The 20,053-nt window shown below is 37.7% G+C and overlaps 1 protein-coding gene and 1 pseudogene across 11 annotated transcripts in view; one reads left to right on the forward strand and one right to left on the reverse strand.

The window, feature by feature from the left end:
* LOC129632398 (zinc finger protein 665-like) overlaps positions 1 to 19,280 on the forward strand; it is a 37,190-nt gene extending 17,910 nt beyond the window's left edge. For 8 of the 11 annotated variants that reach the window (XM_055553965.1, XM_055553967.1, XM_055553963.1 and 5 more), the window contains 2 exons: positions 8,072 to 8,198; positions 15,784 to 19,280. In XM_055553965.1, coding sequence (XP_055409940.1) covers positions 8,072 to 8,198; positions 15,784 to 18,701 — 3,045 coding nt within the window. In that variant the 3' untranslated portion in view covers positions 18,702 to 19,280. Of the gene's footprint in view, positions 1 to 8,071; positions 8,199 to 12,117; positions 15,068 to 15,199; positions 15,224 to 15,783 lie in introns of those variants that run through there. The other 3 variants (XM_055553972.1, XM_055553974.1, XM_055553973.1) reach the window with 3 other exon arrangements.
* Positions 6,840 to 7,251, reverse strand: LOC129632064 (ATP synthase F(0) complex subunit C1, mitochondrial-like; annotated as a pseudogene).
* Positions 19,281 to 20,053: the final 773 nt, after the last annotated feature.

Genomic DNA, 20,053 nt, shown 5'->3' on the forward strand with positions numbered 1-20,053 from the left:
TTGATTTTTATATTTTTCTACTTTCTATTGTATCTCTGGTTTCTTATTTACCTTTTTCCTTCTGCTAAACGAGTTTAGTTTGTTTTCTGTTTTCTGCTTCCTAGAGGTCTAAAAATAGATTTCAGATTTAAGATCTTTTCTCTTTTTTAGTGTAAGCATCTAACAGTTCAGACTTTCCTTTTAGTACAGTGTTCTCTGTGTGTTATAAATTTTGTAATGTTGTCTTTTCGTTTTCATCCATGTATTTAAAAATTTCCATGTGATTTTTTTCTTAGACCCATTTGTGGTGTAAGAGTGAGCTGTTTAATGTCCACATTTGAGAAATTTTCTTTTTTTCTTGTGTTTATTTTGGCCACCTCATGCGAAGAGTTGACTCATTGGAAAAGACTCTGATGCTGGGAGGGATTGGGGGCAGGAGGAAAAGGGGACGACAGAGGATGAGGATGGCTGGATGGCATCACTGACTCGATGGACGTGAGTCTGAGTGAACTCCGGGAGTTGGTGATGGACAGGGAGGTCTGGCGTGCTGCGATTCATGGGGTCACAAAGAGTCAGACACAACTGAGCGACTGATCTGATTTCGTTGTTGTTAGGGAAGATACTTTTCTGGTATCAGTCTCTTAAGATGGTTAATTGTGGCCTAATATGTGGTCTCTCATAGAGAATGCTTCATGTGTCCTTGAGATACATGTGGTTTATGCTTTTGTTGGGCCATGTGGTCTGTACATGCCTGTTCAATGTTTGCTTCATTTTTCTGAGATATCTAATGTTAGATGTATATATATTTTTACTTGTTACAGCTTTTTGGTAAATTGACCATTTTATCATTATACAATATTTATCTTGTTGCAGTTTTTTTTTTTTTTTCTTCAGTTTATTTTGTCTGATATAACAGCCTCCCCTGCTCTCTTTAGCGTGTTCTGTCTTTTTCCACCCTTGCACTTTTCACCTTTCCATGTCCTCACAAACGTGAGTAGTACCTGTTTCACCTCTCTGACAAACTCTGTGTCTCTTGCCCTGGGATTTTCCTCCTGTTACTTCCGGTGGCCCCTGCTCATGTGCATCGTGTGGTGGTGAAAGACAGGCCCTCTGGACTGCTCCTTTCATGCCACTGTAATTTCAGAAGGAATGTATTGAATGTTTCCTTCCTATCATGATGTTTCTTGAGATAGTCTTGCTTAATAACTATATTTTTTTCCATATTCTTTTTTGCCATGATTTTTAATTCTCCAAGAGGTTTTTTTACTTTGCTATTGTGATACTTTTTTTTTGTCATAATATAATGACTCTTCTAATTTCAAATCACTGTTTTATTAATGGAAAAAAAAGCAAAGAAAGTCTTTGGCTTCTGTTAATGCCTTGTTAGGTAAATTTAAAAGGATAAAATTGTATTTGTGTCTTTGTATATGGTAATTTTATTATGAATTGAATTCAAGTAGTCTTTTTTTATTTTTTTTTAATGTTTTTACAAGTTTTCTTTTGGTAGCGTAGTATAGAGTCCTGTTGACAAACTCAGCTGAGTACAAAGGATACATTTTTATCGTCTGAAAGATGTTGAAATACATGTAAATAAAAGAAGGATATAAAATTGTCCAAAAAATCTGTCAAAAGATGGATCCTCTCGTGTCAGTTAATTTTTTATAGATAAGCATGCATGCACGTGCGAGTCTGTGGTTTAGATAGAAGACATCATGATTTATTTATTTTTTTTTCAAATGATATATTTTTTTTTTTTTAACTTTACAATATCGTATTGGTTTTGCCATATATCAAAATGAATCTGCCACGGGTATACATGTGTTCCCCATCCTGAACCCTCCTCCCTCCTCCCTCCCCATACCATCCCTCTGGGTGGTCCCAGTGCACCAGCCCCAAGCATCCAGTATCGTGCATTGAACCTGGACTGGTGACTCGTTTCATATATGATATTATACGTGTTTCAATGCCATTCTCCCAAATTATCCCATCCTCTCCCTCTACCACAAAGTCCAAAAGACTGTTCTATGCATCAGTGTCTCTTTTGCTGTCTCGTATACAGAGTTATTGTTACCATCTTTCTAAATTCCATATATATGCGTTAGTATACTGTATTGGTGTTTTTCTTTATGGCTTACTTCACTCTGCATAATAGGCTCCAGTTTCATCCACCTCATTAGAACTGATTCAAATGTATTCTTTTTAATGGCTGAGTAATACTCCATTGTGTATATGTACCATCGCTTTCTTATCCATTCATCTGCTGATGGACATCTAGGTTGCTTCCATGGCCTGGCTATTATAAACAGTGCTGCAGTGAACATTGGGTTACATGTGTCTCTTTCAATTCTGCTTTCCTCAGTGTGTATGCCCAGCAGTGGGATTGCTGGATCATAAGGCAGGTCTATTTCCAGTTTTTTAAGAAATCTCCACACTGTTCTCCATAGTGGCTGTACTAGTTTGCATTCCCACCAACAGTGTAAGAGGGTTCCCTTTTCTCCACACCCTCTCCAGCATTTATTGCTTGTAGACTTTTGGATCACAGCCATTCTGACTGGTGTGAAATGGTACCTCATAGTGGTTTTGATTTGCATTTCTCTGATAATGAGTGATGTTGAGCATCTTTTCATGTGTTTGTTAGCCATCTGTATGTCTTCTTTGGAGAAATGTCTGTTTAGTTCTTTGGCCCATTTTTTGATTGGGTCATTTATTTTTCTGGAGTTGAGCTGTAGGAGTTGCTTGTATATTTTTGAGATTAGTTGTTTGTCAGTTGCTTCATTTGCTATTATTTTCTCCCATTCTGAAGGCTGTCTTTTTACCTTGCTCATAGTTTCCTTTATTGTACAGAAGCTTTTAAGTTTAATTAGGTCCCATTTGTTTATTTTTGCTTTTATTTCCGATATTCTGGGAGGTGGGTCATAGAGGATCCTGCTGTGATGTATGTCAGAGGGTGTTTTGCTTATATTCTCCTCTAGGAGTTTTATAGTTTCTGGTCTTACATTTAGATCTTTAATCCATTTTGAGTTTATTTTTGTGTATGGTATTAGAAAGTGTTCTAGTTTCATTCTTTTACAAGTGGTTGACCAGTTTTCCCAGCACCACTTGTTAAAGAGATTGTCTTTAATCTATTGTATATTCTTGCCTCCTTTGTCAAAGATAAGGTGTCCATATGTGCATGGATTTATCTCTGGGCTTTCTGTTTTGTTCCATTGGTATATATTTCTGTCTTTGTGCCAATACCATACTGTCTTGATGACTCTGGCTTTGTAATAGAGCCTGAAGTCAGGCAGGTTGATTCCTCCAATTCCATTTTTCTTTCTCAAGATTGCTTTGGCTATTCAAGGTTTTTTGTATTTCCATATAAATTGTGAAATTATTTGTTGTAGCTCTGTGAAGAATACCGTTGGTAGCTTGATAGGGATTGCATTGAATCTATAAATTGCTTTGGGTAGTATACTCATTTTCACTATATTGATTCTTCCAATCCATGAACATGGTATATTTCTCCATCTATTAGTGTCCTCTTTGATTTCTTTCGCCAGTGTTTTATAGTTTTCTATTATAGGTCTTTAGTTTCCTTAGGTAGATACATTCCTAAATATTTTATTCTTTTCGTTGCAATGGTGAATGGGATTGTTTCCTTAATTTCTCTTTCTATTTTCTCATTATTAGTGTATAGGAATGCAAGGGATTTCTGTGTGTTGGTTTTGTATCCTGCAACTTTACTATATTCATTGATTAGTTCTAGTAATTTTCTGGTGGAGTCTTTAGGGTTTTCTATGTAGAGGATTATGTCATCTGCAAACAGTGAGAGCTTTACTTCTTCTTTTCCAATTTGGATTCCTTTTATTTCTTTTTCTGCTCTGATTGCCGTGGCCAAAACTTCCAAAACTATGTTGAATAGTAATGGTGAAAGTGGGCACCCTTGTCTTGTTCCTGACTTTAGAGGAAATGCTTTCAATTTTTCACCATTGAGAATAATGTTTGCTGTGGGTTTGTCATATATAGCTTTTATTATGTTGAGGTATGTTCCTTCTATTCCTGCTTTCTGGAGAGTTTTTATCATAAATGGATGTTGAATTTTGTCAAAGGCTTTCTCTGCATCTATTGAGATAATCATATGGTTTTTATTTTTCAATTTGTTAATGTGGTGTATTACATTGATTGATTTGCGGATATTGAAGAATCCTTGCATCCCTGGGATAAAGCCCACTTGGTCATGGTGTATGATCTTCTTAATATGTTGTTCGATTCTGATTGCTAGAATTTTGTTAAGGATTTTTGCATCTATGTTCATCAGTGATATTGGCCTGTAGTTTTCTTTTTTTGTGGGATCTTTGTCAGGTTTTGATATTAGGGTGATGGTGGCCTCATAGAATGAGTTTGTAAGTTTACCTTCCTCTGCAATTTTCTGGAAGAGTTTGAGTAGGATAGGTGTTAGCTCTTCTCTAAATTTTTGGTAGAAGTCTGGACCTGGGCTTTTGTTTGCTGGAAGATTTCTGATTACAGTTTCAATTTCCGTGCTTGTGATGGGTCTGTTAAGATTTTGTATTTCTTCCTGGTCGAGTTTTGGAAAGTTGTACTTTTCTAAGAATTTGTCCATTTCTTCCATGTTGTCCATTTTATTGGCATATAATTGTTGATAGTAGTCTCTTATGATCCTTTGTATTTCTGTGTTGTCTCTTGTGATATCTCCATTTTCATTTCTAATTTTATTGATTTGATTTTTTTCCCTTTGTTTCTTGATGAGCCTGGCTAATGGTTTGTCAATTTTATTTATCCTCTCAAGGAACCAGCTTTTGGCTTTGTTTATTTTTGCTATGGTCTCTTTTGTTTATTTTGCATTTATTTCTGCCCTAATTTTTAACATTTCTTTCCTCTACTAACCCTGGGGTTCTTCATTTCTTCCTTTTCTAGTTGCTTTAAGTGTAGAGTTAACAGAATTAAAACGAATTAAAAGAAATGAGGACAATCCCAGAGACCTCCAGGACAATATTAAATGCTACAGCATTTTAATCATAGGAGTCCCAGAAGAAGAAGACAAAAAGAAAGACCATGAGAAAATACTTGAGGAGATAATAGTTGAAAACTTCCCTAAAATGGGGAAGGAAATAATCACTCAAGTCCAAGAAACCCAGAGAGTCCCAGACAGGATAAACCCAAGGCGAAACACCCCAAGACACATATTAATCAAATTAACAAAGATCAAACACAAAGAACAAATATTAAAAGCAGCAAGGGAAAAACAACAAATAACACATAAGGGAATACCCATAAGGATAAGAGCTGATCTTTCAATAGAAACTCTTCAAGCCAGGAGGGAATGGCAAGACATACTTAAAGTGATGAAAGAAAATAACCTGCAGCCCAGATTATTGTACCAGCAAGGATCTCATTCAAATATGAAGGAGAAATCAAAAGCTTTACATACAAGCAAAAGCTGAGAGAATTCAGCACCACCAAACCAGCTCTCCAACAAATACTAAAGGATATTCTCTAGACAGGAAACACAAAAACGGTGTATAAATTCGAACCCAAAACAATAAAGTAAATGGCAACGGGATCATACTTCTCAATAATTACCTTAAGCGTAAATGGGTTGAATGCCCCAACCAAAAGACAAAGACTGGCTGAATGGATACAAAAACAAGACCCCTACATATGTTGTCTACAAGAGACCCACCTCAAAACAGGGGACACATACAGACTGAAAGTGAAGGGCTGGAAAAAGATTTTCTATGCAAATAGAGACCAAAAGAAAGCAGGAGTAGCAATACTCATATCAGATAAAATAGACTTTAAAACAAAGGCTGTGAAAAGAGACAAAGAAGGTCACTACATAATGATCAAAGGATCAATCCAAGAAGAAGATGTAATAATTATAAATATATATGCACCCAACATAGGAGCACTGCAATATGCAAGACAAATTCTAACAAGTATGAAAGGAGTAATTAACAATAACACAATAATAGTGGGAGACTTTAATACCCCACTCACACCTATGGATAGATCAACTAAACAGAAAATTAACAAGGAAACACAAACTTTAAACGATACAATAGACCAGTTAGACCTAATTGATATCTATAGGACATTTCATCCCAAAACCATGAATTTCACCTTTTTCTCAAGTGCACATGGAACCTTCTCCAGGATAGAGCACATCCTGGGCCATAAATCTAGCCTTGTAAATTCAAAAAAAATAGAAATTATTCCAAGCATCTTTTCTGACCACAATGCAGTAAGATTAGATCTCAATTACAGGAGAAAAACTATTAAAATTTCCAACATATTGAGGCTGAACAACACACTACTGAATAACCAACAAATCACAGAAGAAATAAAAAAAGAAATCAAAATTTGCATAGAAACGAATGAAAATGGAAACACAACAACCCAAAACCTATGGGACACTATAAAAGCAGTCCTAAGGGGAAAGTTCATAGCAATACAGGCATAACTCAAGAAACAAGAAAAAAGTCAAATAAACCTGACATCATGATTTAAAAACTACATATCACTTTTTTTTTTTTTTCAGTTGAAATTATGTTATCAGTATAATCTGTGGCCTTGGAATTTTCTAAACAATCCTGTTAGTGTTTTAAGTAGTAAATTACTAACAGTTGTTTCTGTATCCACGTCTATAATGACCTTTCATGCCATTCCACATTGTTCACCATGGACTTTTTTTTTTTTTCATATTAATACAATATTTATTTGTTTTCCTTCTGTCAAACCCTGAGCCCACCACTTTCCCCAGGCTGCCTGAAGAGTTACAGGAAAGGGAACATACAGGGCAGACAAAGGAGAAAGAACTATGGGAGGTGGAAACAGCTCCTTCACATCGTGAAGAAGATGAGCTAGACCACCATCAGGCAAAAGAGCCCCATGGCCTTTGAGGGCCAAGCCCATGGCGTAGAAGAGCTACTGTTTCAGAGAAGGGTTCCTGGCATAACAGTGATGAAGCTCCCGAACACAGTCCCACTTCCAGGCCTGGAGCCAGCCACCCTTGCTGTGGCAGCTCCAGCTCCAGGGAACTTGGCTGCTGTGTCAGAGTCCCTTGAAATGGCACTGGTTTGGAAGCTGTGGCTAGGAATAAGTGAGATGGTCCGGGGACCTGGGGCTGCCAAGCTGCTGTGGCTGTCATCGGTCAGTGTCTCCCGTCCTTCACCACCACTGTGGACAGTGATCACTCAACAGAGGGAGGAGGTTCTCCCGACCAGGGAGGGGGTAGAGACTAATTTTGTGCAGGTGTCCATTTTCAAGGGATGAAGGCCCAAGGCCCAAGAGCTGCTCGCCTTGCAGAGAAGACAGAGGGGCAGGGAGGAGGCTCACCTTGGACTTCTTTCAAGTTTTCTTTAGAAGCCCTCTGTCAAAGGACTTTTAATGTTCTCTGTATTACTTAACTGTTAGATGCTTAAGCTTCAGTTGCTGAGCCCAAGCTTCTGAGTTAAGCTGCTTCATGTAACATTTCTTACCTTCTTGATCTGAGTTGAGTTTCTCAGAGTGTCTGTGACACAGGTTTTCTTCTGTAAGGTGGGAACAGATCATTCTTTAATGAGCTATTACCTTGATGACAGGTTCTGCCTGTAAAGTACTTATTTAATGTTTAGAGTAATATTACAGTAATTTAAAGCAACAGGAAGCCTTCAGACACTTTTCGTCCTTGCTACTGTTATCAACATCATAACTGAAAATTTTGACCTTTCCATTACAACTGCTGTGGATTTCGGCATCTCTGAAGACACCACTCATGCTGTACCTCATCTAGATAATGAATTGCACTCACTGGGTAGAACATAATATCTGACACTTCTGTATAGCCAAAACAGTGTTGAGCTATATGTTTATATATTTCATGGATTTTGAACAATGATGAAAAATCCATATTAATTGGAGGATCTCATAAGGTCTTAGGAAAAAGCATAAGAAATTAAAATTAGAGATCCATAATTTCTCCAGATACCCCTGCATGGATCTGTTAGAACACATACTTGAACCAAGTCAATCCTTACCCCTTACTACCCTTTCTCTTTTGCATGAACATGAGAACTTTTCATGGCCCTTTTGGTGACATGTGGTTTCATTTCAGGAACGACTGACCTCTGAGGATGTGGCCATTGAATTCACTCAAGAGGAGTGGGTATTCCTGGGCCCTGCTCAGAGGGCCTTGTACAGGGACGTGATGCTGGAGACCTACAGAAACCTGCTATCTGTGGGTGAGGATGACTTCCTTCCCGAGCTGCCCTTGGGTATCTGCATTTTCCCTGTGTGCCCCTTGGGAGGCCCTGATGTCTTTCATCTGAGACTTCTGGTGACTGGGGTATGACACAGCTTCACAAGGCTAAACTGACCCTCTTCAGATGCTGTGTCTGTTTCATGTCATATCTGAGGTTGTTCCAGAGCTTAATTATGTACAAAGCTCACTGGTAAATGTTAAAAAAAAAAATACCAAAAACCCGATTTCCTATTTTCTACCTTTTGACTTTTGGCTCAGTGTTTAAAAAAATCCACAGCACTTTAGATCTCTTTCTTCTGATAACACTGAATACCTATTTGTTTGTTTTTGATTGCTTGTTTACTTTTTTTTGGCTGCACCATTCTGCATGTGGAATCTTAGTTCACTACTGCTGCTGCTGCTAAGTCGCTTCAGTCGTGTCTGACTCTGTGCGACCCCACAGACAGCAGCCCATCAGGCTCTGCCATCTCTGGGATTCTCCAGGCAAGAACACTGGAATGGGTTGCCATTTCCTTCTCCTTTGTGTGAAAGTGAAAAGTGAAAGTGAAGTCGCTCAGTTGCGTCCGACTGGTAGCGACCCCATGGACTGAAGCCTACCAGGGTCCTCCATCCATGGTATTTTCTAGGCAAGAGTACTGGAGTGGCTTGCCATTGCCTTCTCCATTAGTTCCCTGACTAAGGATCAAACCCTCACCCCCTGCATTGGAAATGCAGAGTCTAAACCACTGGATCACCAGGGGAGTCGCAGAATTTCTGTTTCTGATCTGAATAGTATCTCCACATTGGAGCATGAGAAAAAGCTCTGGACAGTGGGGAGTGATGTAAAAGTAGCCAAAAATACAATGTATAAAGAAAAACGAGTATCTCAAAAGGGCTGTTTTTTTCTGTTTAGGAGTGGGACAAGTTGGTGGATTGGATCCTCTGTGGTTGTTACTTAGGAAAATGTAAGGAGAGTGGGTAGACAGATTGTCGTTTTGATCCTAGATCCTACGAGGGGAGCATATGTGAATCTCGCAGGCTCTTAGCTTGCCATCTGTAGGTCGAGCGCATGGTCCCATCTGAAGATGGCTGTGATGTCTGACCTTCGTGTTGTATTATTTTTACTCTTGTGCTGCCCTGCCCAGTCTGGGAATGTCAACTGTTCCTGATGTTACATTCTCCTTACTTTGTATCCTTTTACCTCTTAAATTTCTTTGAAATATATTCCTGAGGGTCTGAAATTTTATCTGGTTTCCTTGCTGTGATAATCCACCTATGTTTAATTGGCAGCCTCTGGTGAGTCTCTGTGGAGTGGATTTACTAGGTAACAGAAAACTGTGATGGAGACACTATTCCTAATGTTATTTTCCTGCTCTGTACAAAGTCACCACTTGAAGGTATCCAGTAGAGTAGTCAATATGTTCTAGGATTATGAGAGAGAAAGTATCACGAGAGCTCGATACATCTTTCCAGGTTATTTTCTGGCTTTGGAGACTCTGTCAAGGGCACCATGACAGTGTTGTTCATGTGTATCAATGACCATATATTTTAGCCTCTGTCAATGCTATGGGAATTTATCCCAGGACAACTTTGTCCAAGTTCACATTCTCATATCTATGAGGCTATTGGCTGCACTGTTGTTCTGTGCATTGTAGGTATTTTTAAATTTATCATTGAGTCCAAATTTCTGTGTTACTCTTAGTGTTTCTGTTTTGTATTTGCAATGCGTTGGATGGTTGATTGGGGAATAGTCCCTATGGTGGAACTGGTAATTGGTCCCTCTTAAAATTCTTTATATATTCTTTATACTCATTTACTATCAGATGTATGACTTCCACATATTTTCTCTTTTACTGTTGATTGTCTTTTCAAACTCACTGCACTTTAATGCACAGTAGTTTCTAATTTTGATATAGTTCAATTTTGATATCTGGTTTTATTTTGTGGCCTGTGCTTTTGGTGTTATATCTGGTAAATCATTTGTGGGTCCAATTTCCAGAAACAGTTCCTGCACATTTACTTCTAGTTTTATACATTTGGGACTTAGGTTTAGGTCTTTGAACCATTTTGAGTTCATTTTTGTCTATAGTGTAAGATAATGTTTCAAGTAAATTCTTTTGCTGGTGGGTATTCAATTTTGTCAATATGTCTTGTTTCATAGACTGCTTCCCCCACTTAGTAGTTTTTACACCCTTGTGAAACATCTTTTGAACGTCTCCGCAAGAGGTGTTTTTGTTTTTGTTTTTACCATTCTTTTTAGGTATGCTGCTGCTGCTGCTAAGTCACATCAGTCGTGTGTGAGTCTGTGCGACCCCACAGATGGCAGCCCACCATGCTCCTCTGTCCCTGGGATTCTCCAGGCAAAAACACTGGCGTGGGTTTCCATTTCCTTCTCCAATGCATGCATGCATGCACGCCAAGTCGCATCAGCCATGTCCGACTCTGTGAGACCCCATAGACAGCAGCCCACCAGTCTCCTCTGTCCCTGGGATTCTCCAGGCAAGAATACTGGAATGGGCTGCCATTTCCTTCTCCATTTTTTAGGTATAGTTAATTTACAATGTTGTGTTTCAGGTATACAGCAGTTTACAAGATACTCAGTATAGTTCCCTGACCTATATCGTAGGTTCTTGTTGTTTATCTATTTTGTATATATATTAGTTTGTATATATTTAGACTTCTAATTTATCTCTCCCTTTTCTGCCCCCATCACCATCCTGTAGTATCCCCTTTGGTTACTATAAGTTTGTTTTTTATGCTGGTGAGTTTATTTTGTGAATAAATTCATTTGTATCATTTATTTCAGTTCAACATATAATATCCTATGATATTTGTCTTTCTCTGTCTGATTTCACTTAGAATAATCCCTAAGTCTGTCTATATTGCTGCAAAAGGTATTACTTCATTTTGTTTTATGCTGTGGAGGTGGCAACCCACTCCAGTGTTCTTGACTGGAAAATTTCATGGACAGGGGAGTCTGGCAGGCTGCAGGCCATGGGGTCTTAAAGAGTTGGACACGGCTGAGCTACTTGCACTTCACAGTATTCCTTTGTATATATGTACCACATATTCTTTATCCCTTTGTCTGTCAGTGAACATTTAGGTTGCTGCCATGTTTTGGCTGGTATAAATAGTGCTGCTAAAACATTGGGGAGCATGTATCATTTTGAATTAGTTTTCATCCTTTCTGGATATATGCCCAGGATTGGAATTGCTGGTTCATGTGATAGCTCTATTTTTAGTTCTTTATGGAACCTCCATGCTATTCTCCAAAGTGGCAGTACCAATTTATGTTCCTTCCAACAGTGTAGTTGGGTTCTCTTTTCTCCACACCTTCTCAAGCATTTATTGTTTGTAGACTTTTTGATGGTGGTCATTCTGACCAGTGTAAGGTGATACATTTTTGTGCTTTTGATTTGCATTTCTCTCATAAGTAGAGACGTCAAACATCTTTTCAGGTGACTGTTGGTCATCTGTTTGTCTCCTTTGGAGAAATATCTGTTTTGATTTTCTACCCAGTTTTTGATTGGGTTGGTTGTTTGTTTTGATATTAAGCTGTATGAACTGTTTGTGTATTTTGGAAATAAATCCCTTATAGGTATCATCATTTGCATATATAGTCTCCTAATCCAAAAGTTGAATTTTTGTTCTTTTTTTGGTTTCCTTTGCTTTGCAAAAAGGTTTTAAATTTAATTAGGTCTCATTTGTTTGATTTTGCTTTTATTACCATGACTCTAAGAGATAGATTCAAAAAAAAATTTGCTGACATTTATGTCAGTGTTTTGCATTTGTTTTCCACTATGTATTTTATAGTATCTGGTCTTGCATTTAGATGTTTAACACATTTTGAGTTTATTTTTGTATGTGGTGTTAGAGAATGTTGTAATTTCATTCTTTTTCAGGTAACTATCCATTTTTCCCAGCATCACTTATTGAAGAGACTTCTTCATTCTATATTCTTTCCTCCTTTGTTATAGAATAATTGACTCTAAGTAAATTGGTTTATCTCTGGGTTTTCTATCCTGTTCTACCGATCTGTGTTTCTGTTTTGGGCCACCATCATACCACTTCCCTGGTGGCTCAGACGGTAAAGCCATCTGCCTACAATGCAGGAGATCCAGGTCCAGGTTCAGTCCCTGGGTCAGGAAGATCTGCCGGAGAAGGAAATGGCAACCAACTTCAGTATTCTTACCTGGAGAATCCCATGGACAGAGGTACCTGGTAGGGTACAGTCGATGGGGTCACAAAGAATTGGACACAACTGAGCGACTTCACTTTCACTTTGTTGACTGTCAGTTTGTAGTGTAGTCTGAACTCAGGGAACATGATTCCTCCAGCCCTGTTCTTTCTCAAGATCATTTTAGATATCAGAGTCTTTTGTATTTTGGTACAAATTAAGTTTTTCTTTGTTTTATGAAATATGTCATTGTTAATTTGATAAGGGTTGCATTGAATATGTCGATTGCCTTGGATAGTATGGTCATTTTGACAGTGTTACTTCTTTCAATCCAAGAACATGGTATATGTTTGTGCCATCTGTTTGTGTCATCTTTGGTATCAGTCATCAGCATCTTATAGTTTTATGAGTACAGTTCTTTTGACTTCTTAGGTAGGTTTATTCCTTAGCATTTTATTCTTTTCTATAAGGTGGTGAATGTGATTGTTTCATTAATTTCACTTTCTGATATATCATTATTAGTGTATAGAAATGCAGCAGTTTTCTATATATTTTGTATCCAGCAAGTTGACTCTGTTCATTGATGAGGTCTAGAAATCATCTGGTGTCATCTTCGGGTTTTTCTGTCTGTAGCATCATAGTGACAGTTTTACTTCTTTTTAATTTTTTTTAACTTGAATTCCGTTTGTTTCTTTTTCCTTTCTTTTTGTTGTGGCTAGGACTTCCAAAAATATGTTCAATAAAAGTGGCAATAGTGAACGTTCTTGTCTTATTCATGCTTTCAGTTTTCCCCTGTTGAGTATGATGTTAGCTGTGTGTTTGACATATACAGTCTTAATTATGTTGAGGTGGGGTCCATCTGTGCTGACTTTCTGAAGGGTTTTTTTTTTTTTTTAATCATAAATGGCACTTGAATTTTGTCAGAACCTTTTCTGCGTCTATTGATGATCATGTGGTTTTTAGTCTTCAACTGTTAATGTGGTGTATCATAGTGATTAACTTGTGGAAATTGAGAAATCTTGCATCCCAGCAATAAATCCTACTTGATCATGGTATGATCCTTTTATGTCCTTTTATGTATTAGTAACTGTTTGAATCTGCTATTTTGAACTCAAGGAAGGTCTAGGAGAATAAAGCCTTTTTATACAAAAAGATACTGGGAAGGTCTTCCAGAGTCAATTTCAATCCCTCCTTTTCTTTGCTACTCCTCGATCTTGAGATGAACATGTGTGGAAGAAGAAATGAAATAAATGTCCAATAGAGAGGTTAATCATACTTGACAGAGGAACCCAGGTTTAAATAGCCTTTTCCTGGATTTTCCTTCTGATTTCTGCTGATAAGATTCTTACACAATATCCTGGAATATTGTGTATGTTTTTCTTGAATATAAGCATTCCATTGTAACTTACAAAATTCACAGTTTGATACATTCCATTATAAATAGTATAACAGGTATTATCCTGCTTTCTCCATATATCACAGTCACTTTTAAAATTTCTCTTGTTTCTATCCCATACACATAGTATAATGCCCATAAACTTACTGAACCAGTTCTTTTCTTTTAAAGTCAGTATATTAGTTTGCACTCTCAGTTATTTTCACAAAGACATGCAGTCACAAGCTGATATCTGACATAAACCTGTGTACCCTATGCTCCACACAGGCCCTTTCTTAGTCCTGACCATTCCTCACATAGTACCTTGATATGAATGGAAACATTGTTCGTACCTATCACATCCCTCCACGTTCTACATACTCTCACTGTAAAGATAATATCTGGTCATTTATTGAAAAAGTTTCTCAGGAGATGACCTAAATCACTCTGTGCATCGATGATGACTGACAACCCATTTCAAGATGGGATGGTTGAATAATAGTTAAACAGACTACTTCTGACTTGTATCTTTCTTGACATTTTCTTTCTAAGTTCCTTGTATGTTTTTTTTGTTTTTTTTTTTTTAATATTTTCTAGTATATTCATTTGGTGAGTGGTCATGTTTTACAAATAAGTTTTCTCAGTCTGTAGGTTCAGATTCATATCCTGGTTCTCTTACCACCTTGTGCACCAATTGGGTGTGTCTCCCACTCTGATTAGAGAAAAACATGTTAATTTACCTCAATCCTTTTAAAGCAAATTAGTCCTGTCAGTAGTACATGTTTTATAGTAAATACTCAAAATGTATTTTTGTTTAAAAAAGGTAATATCTATATTCTGTCATGTTTTTTATGATACGACTTTATCTACATTATATCTTTTTAAATTTTTATTTATTTTTTAATCAAAGGATAATGGCTTTACAGAATTTTGTTTTCTGTCAGACCTCAACTACATTATATCTTGTATACTTTTCACTTGCAACATTTTTCAGCAATATTGTGTCTGACCCTAGTCAATAAATACACAAAAAGCACTCTTTATTTAGTTTATTTTGGTGCCATTAAACTAGGTAATTAAGAATAGTGCATGGGTAGAGATTAGCCTTCCTTGATGGCTCGGTGGTAAAGAATTCACCTGCTAATGCAGAAGATGCAGGTTTGATCCCTGAGTCAGGAAGATCCCATGGAGAAGGAAATGGCAACCCACTCCACTATTCTTTCCTGGGAAATACCATGGACAGAGAAGTCCGGTGAGCTACAGTCCACGGGTCGCAAAGAGTCAAACACGACTGAACGACTGAACAACAGCAACATAGGTAGGGATTGCTTTGTTTATTGGCTGTAAGAAAACCGGTGAATATTTTACATCTTAATTTATGTATCATTTACAGATGATGGTCTTTTAGCGTGTATTCTGCAATACAGCTGACACATACTACTTGTTAACGTTGTAAAATGCCTTTTCTTTTTGGGTACGTAGTTCTATAGCAGATTTAGAAAACTACGTTGTTTCAAAAAAAATTGTTAGTCATATTCTTCATTTTCTCATTTGTTTTCAATTGTAAACAACCAATTATGACTAGTTAATTATTAATTGGGTAATCTTGGTTTTGGATTATTTACTGTTACAATATATAATATATTGTTTAGAATTTATTTATGTATAGTAAGTATGCAGAATACAGTGACAGTGTAATATTTTTCTTTTCAATTTGAGACAACTGTTGATTGATACCTTCCTAAGGGTCCTGGTAGAAAAATACCCTGTTTTTGAGAGTTGGCATAAGATTGTCCAATGTGAGTGTGTTTGGCATATGGTTTTTAAAACTAGGCTACCTTAACGGTGAATTTATGTTATGCTTTCTTAAGTTAAGAATTCTATTCCTTTAGTGTTTCTAAAAACTTAAGGTCATCATTGTGGTGTTTCATAACTTGGCATAAGTATTACTTTTGGTATAACATATATTCAACATGAAACATTTATTTTTGAATTATTGTGATCAGGATACCTATGATTCTTTTTATCTTGTAGATATCTCTCCTACACATGTGATCAAGCATTTACAACTGGAAGCAAAGAGTGATAAACTAGAAACATTCCAAACATTGATGCTGGGAAGACCTGAAAGCTGTGAAATCAAACATTTTCATCTTTGGGAAAGTGAGGAAAATATGTGTGACTTTGAGTGTCAGGGGAGAGACGACAAAAGAAATTACAAAGGGACACCTGTAAGCCTTAATGGAAATGTGCCTGATGGAAGAGATTCGCATGATATAAAGGATGCAGGAATCAAGCCCTTTGGAAACAGGTTTGGATTTAACTTTCAGGAAAAAGTTCAGATATTTCAAACTGGCAGGATAATTTCTGAATATTATGAAGTTGAAAGGTCTGTCAACAACAGTTTCTCATTTTCTCCACTTCAAAGAAATCCTCCTTGTGTCCAAACCAGTGTTTCTAATATATATGGGAATGCTTATATGAATCCTTCAGTAATAACGCAAGAACTCAAAGCACACAAGACAAAAACTTACAAATGTGATGAGTGTGCCAAGGCCTTTCGTGGAAAGTCAATCCTTTTAAGTCATCAGACAGTTCATCCTGGAGAGAAACCTTACAAATGTGATGAGTGTGGCAAGGCCTTTACTCACAGCTCACAACTCAGGAGACATAAGAAAATTCATACAGGAAAGAAATTATTTAAATGTGATATATGTGAGAAAGTCTTCAAGCGAAATGCAAAGTTTGCTGGTCATCAGAGGGTTCATACTGGAGAGAAACCTTACAAATGTGATGAGTGTGGCAAGGCCTTTTGTGTAAAGTCAACCCTTTTAAGTCATCAGACAGTTCATACTGGAGAGAAACCTTACAAATGTGATGAGTGTGGCAAGGCCTTTTGTGTAAAGTCAACCCTTTTAAGTCATCAGAGAGTTAATACTGGAGAGAAACCTTACAAATGTAATGAGTGTGGCAAGGCCTTTACTCACAGCTCAGACCTCAGGAGACATAAGAAAATTCATACAGGAAAGAAATTATTTAAATGTGATATATGTGATAAAGCCTTTGGCGGAAATTCAAACTTTGCTGGTCATCAGATAGTTCATACTGGAGAGAAACCTTACAAATGTGATGAGTGTGGCAAGGCCTTTCGTGTCAAGTCAACCCTTTTAAGTCATCAGACAGTTCATAATGGAGAGAAATCTTACAAATGTGATGAGTGTGGCAAGGCCTTTTCTGTAAAATCAACCCTTTTAAGTCATCAGACAGTTCATACTGGAGAGAAACCTTACAAATGTGATGAGTGTGGCAAGGCCTTTTCTGTAAAGTCAACCCTTGTAAGTCATCAGACAGTTCATACTGGAGAGAAACCTTACAAATGTGATGAATGTGGCAAGGCCTTTGGTGTAAAGTCAAACCTTTTACGGCATCAGACAGTTCATACTGGAGAGAAACCCTACAAATGTAATGAGTGTGGCATGGCCTTTTCTGTCAAGTCAACCCTTTTAAGTCATCAGACAGTTCATACTGGAGAGAAACCTTACAAATGTGATGAGTGTGGTGAGGCCTTTCGTGTAAAGTCAAACCTTTTAAGTCATCAGACAGTTCATACTGGAGAGAAACCTTACAAATGTGATGAGTGTGGCAAGGCCTTTTGTGTAAAGTCAAAGCTTTTAAGTCATCAGACAGTTCATACTGGAGAGAAACCTTACAAATGTGATGAGTGTGGCAAGGCCTTTCGTGTAAAGTCAACCCTTTTAAGTCATCAGACAGTTCATACTGGAGAGAAACTTTACAAATGTGATGAGTGTCACGAGGCCTTTCGTGTAAAGTCAACCCTTTTAAGGCATCAGACAGTTCATACTGGAGAGAAACTTTACAAATGTGAGTGTGGCAAGGCCTTTCGTGTAAAGTCAAACCTTTTAAGTCATCAGACACTTCATACTGGAGAGAAGCCTTACAAATGTGATGAGTGTGGCGAGGCCTTTCGTGTAAAGTCAACCCTTTTAAGTCATCAGACAGTTCATACTGGAGAGAAACCTTACAAATGTGATGAGTGTGGCGAGGCCTTTCGTGTAAAGTCAACCCTTTTAAGTCATCAGACAGTTCATACTGGAGAGAAACCTTACAAATGTGATGAGTGTGGCAAGGCTTTTCGTGTAAAATCAAAGCTTTTAAGTCATCAGACAGTTCATACTGGAGAGAAACCTTACAAATGTGATGAGTGTGGCAAGGCGTTTTCTGTAAAGTCAAACCTTTTAAATCATCAGACAGTTCATACTGGAGAGAAACCTTACAAATGTGATGAGTGTGGCAAGGCCTTTCCTGTAAAGTCAACCCTTTTAAGGCATCAGACAATTCATACTGGAGAGAAACCTTACAAATGTGATGAGTGTGGCAAGGCCTTTCGTGTAAAGTCATACCTTTTAAGTCATCAGACAGTTCATACTGGAGAGAAACCTTACAAATGTGATGAGTGTGGCAAGGCCTTTCCTGTAAAGTCAACCCTTTTAAGGCATCAGACAATTCATACTGGAGAGAAACCTTACAAATGTGATGAGTGTGGCAAGGCCTTTCGTGTAAAGTCAACCCTTTTAAGTCATCAGACAATTCATAGTGGTGAGAAACCTTACAAATGTGATGAGTGTGGCAAGGCCTTTCGTGTAAAGTCAGTCCTTTTAAAGCATCAGAAAATTCATACTGGTGAGAACCCTTACAAATGTGATGCATGTGGAAAAGTCTTCCGTAAAAAACCACATCTTCAGCTTCACTGGAGAATTCATACTGGAGAGAGACCTTTCAGATGTAATGAGTGTGGCAAGTTCTTCAATCGAAATTCACACCTTAAAAGACATCGGAGAATACATATAGAGAAACCTTTCAAGTGTTTCGAGTGTGGAAAATCCTTTACTCACGTCTCAGCACTTACTAAACATCAGAAAATCCATACATAAGAGAAACTTATGTGAATGTGGTATATGGTAGACGTTTTCAAAATTCAAAGTTCAAAATTCACACCCTACTGTTGGTCAGAGAATTCATACTACTGAGAAACCATACAAATATCGTGATTGTGGCAACATCTTAGGCTTCATGAGAAAATTCATACTGGATAGAAGCCAGATACATATGTATTGATTAGTCAGGTGTTTAGAACATGAATTCATTCTAGAAAGATTCCTCACCAATTTCACAAATGTTAAAAAAAGAAAAGAAAACCCTGTCCTCACATCTCACATCTCACCAGTAGTATCAAAGTATTTATCCTGGAGAAAACACACAGCAATGTAATGTGTGTGGCAAGGATCTTACCCAAAAGTCACAAGATAAGAACATAGTGGAGCCATACTTCCCAGATTCAGTGGTTGTGACAAATCCTTTACGTTTTTCACTCTATGTATTCTCTGATGACTTTAGTTTCGTGTAAAAGAAACCCGAATTCTAACTCAGCAAAGATGATTCTTTGGGACAGTAGTCCACCATTTGTTGGTCTCCTGGCTTTCTGAATAAAGTCACTATTCCTTGCCCAACAAGTAGTCTCTCAGGTTATTGGCCTGTTGTGTGGTGAGCTCTATGAGCTTAGCTTTGGTAATAGATTGATCAAATGCATTTCCTACATGCGTTTCATGATGTTGTCTGTGAAGGGTTCAATGAGATGAAGGGGCCGACTGCATTAGATAGAATTCATTCACATCCACGTTTCCTGGAAAAACACACAGCCTGAATTACAAAATTCAATAATGTGTGTGAATTAGCAACAGGGAGGGCAGAAAATAATGTAAAACTAGGACATGGCTCATCATGGTCAGTAGGATCAGGAAGCCCTTCCATACATAGTCCAGCCTGTTATAAAACATAATATTCTACCAACTGACCTTGAACAGAGTAGGCAAGATGTTAAAAGGACTGGGCTTTTCGTAGGAGAGGGACAGTTACCAGGGACTGATGGTGTGCTAGGAACAATGCATAGGGAAAAGGTCATGTTCTCCATTGTGTAGAAATAACTGTTGTATGTATGATTAAAGAAGAGTTACTCTTATTTGTGGAAATTGAAGACAGAGCTGTCACGATCTTTGTAGACCGGGACCTGGGGACTGGAGTCGACGAGAAGAAGGAAGCAGGGGACCCAAGTCTCGAGTGAAACAAGGGTGCTTTATTTGCAGAAACGCATGTTTATGTATCTTTATACAAGGCAGCTTTAGGCAGTAAAAATATTGAGCAAAAACAAAGCCAAGCAAATAAGAATCTAGAAAGGGCCAGAGAGCATTCCATATCCTGAGTAAGAGGGGCATAACTGAATAGATTA

Source organism: Bubalus kerabau, chromosome 17 (assembly GCF_029407905.1).
Source record: "Bubalus kerabau isolate K-KA32 ecotype Philippines breed swamp buffalo chromosome 17, PCC_UOA_SB_1v2, whole genome shotgun sequence".
NCBI lineage: Eukaryota > Metazoa > Chordata > Mammalia > Artiodactyla > Bovidae > Bubalus > Bubalus kerabau.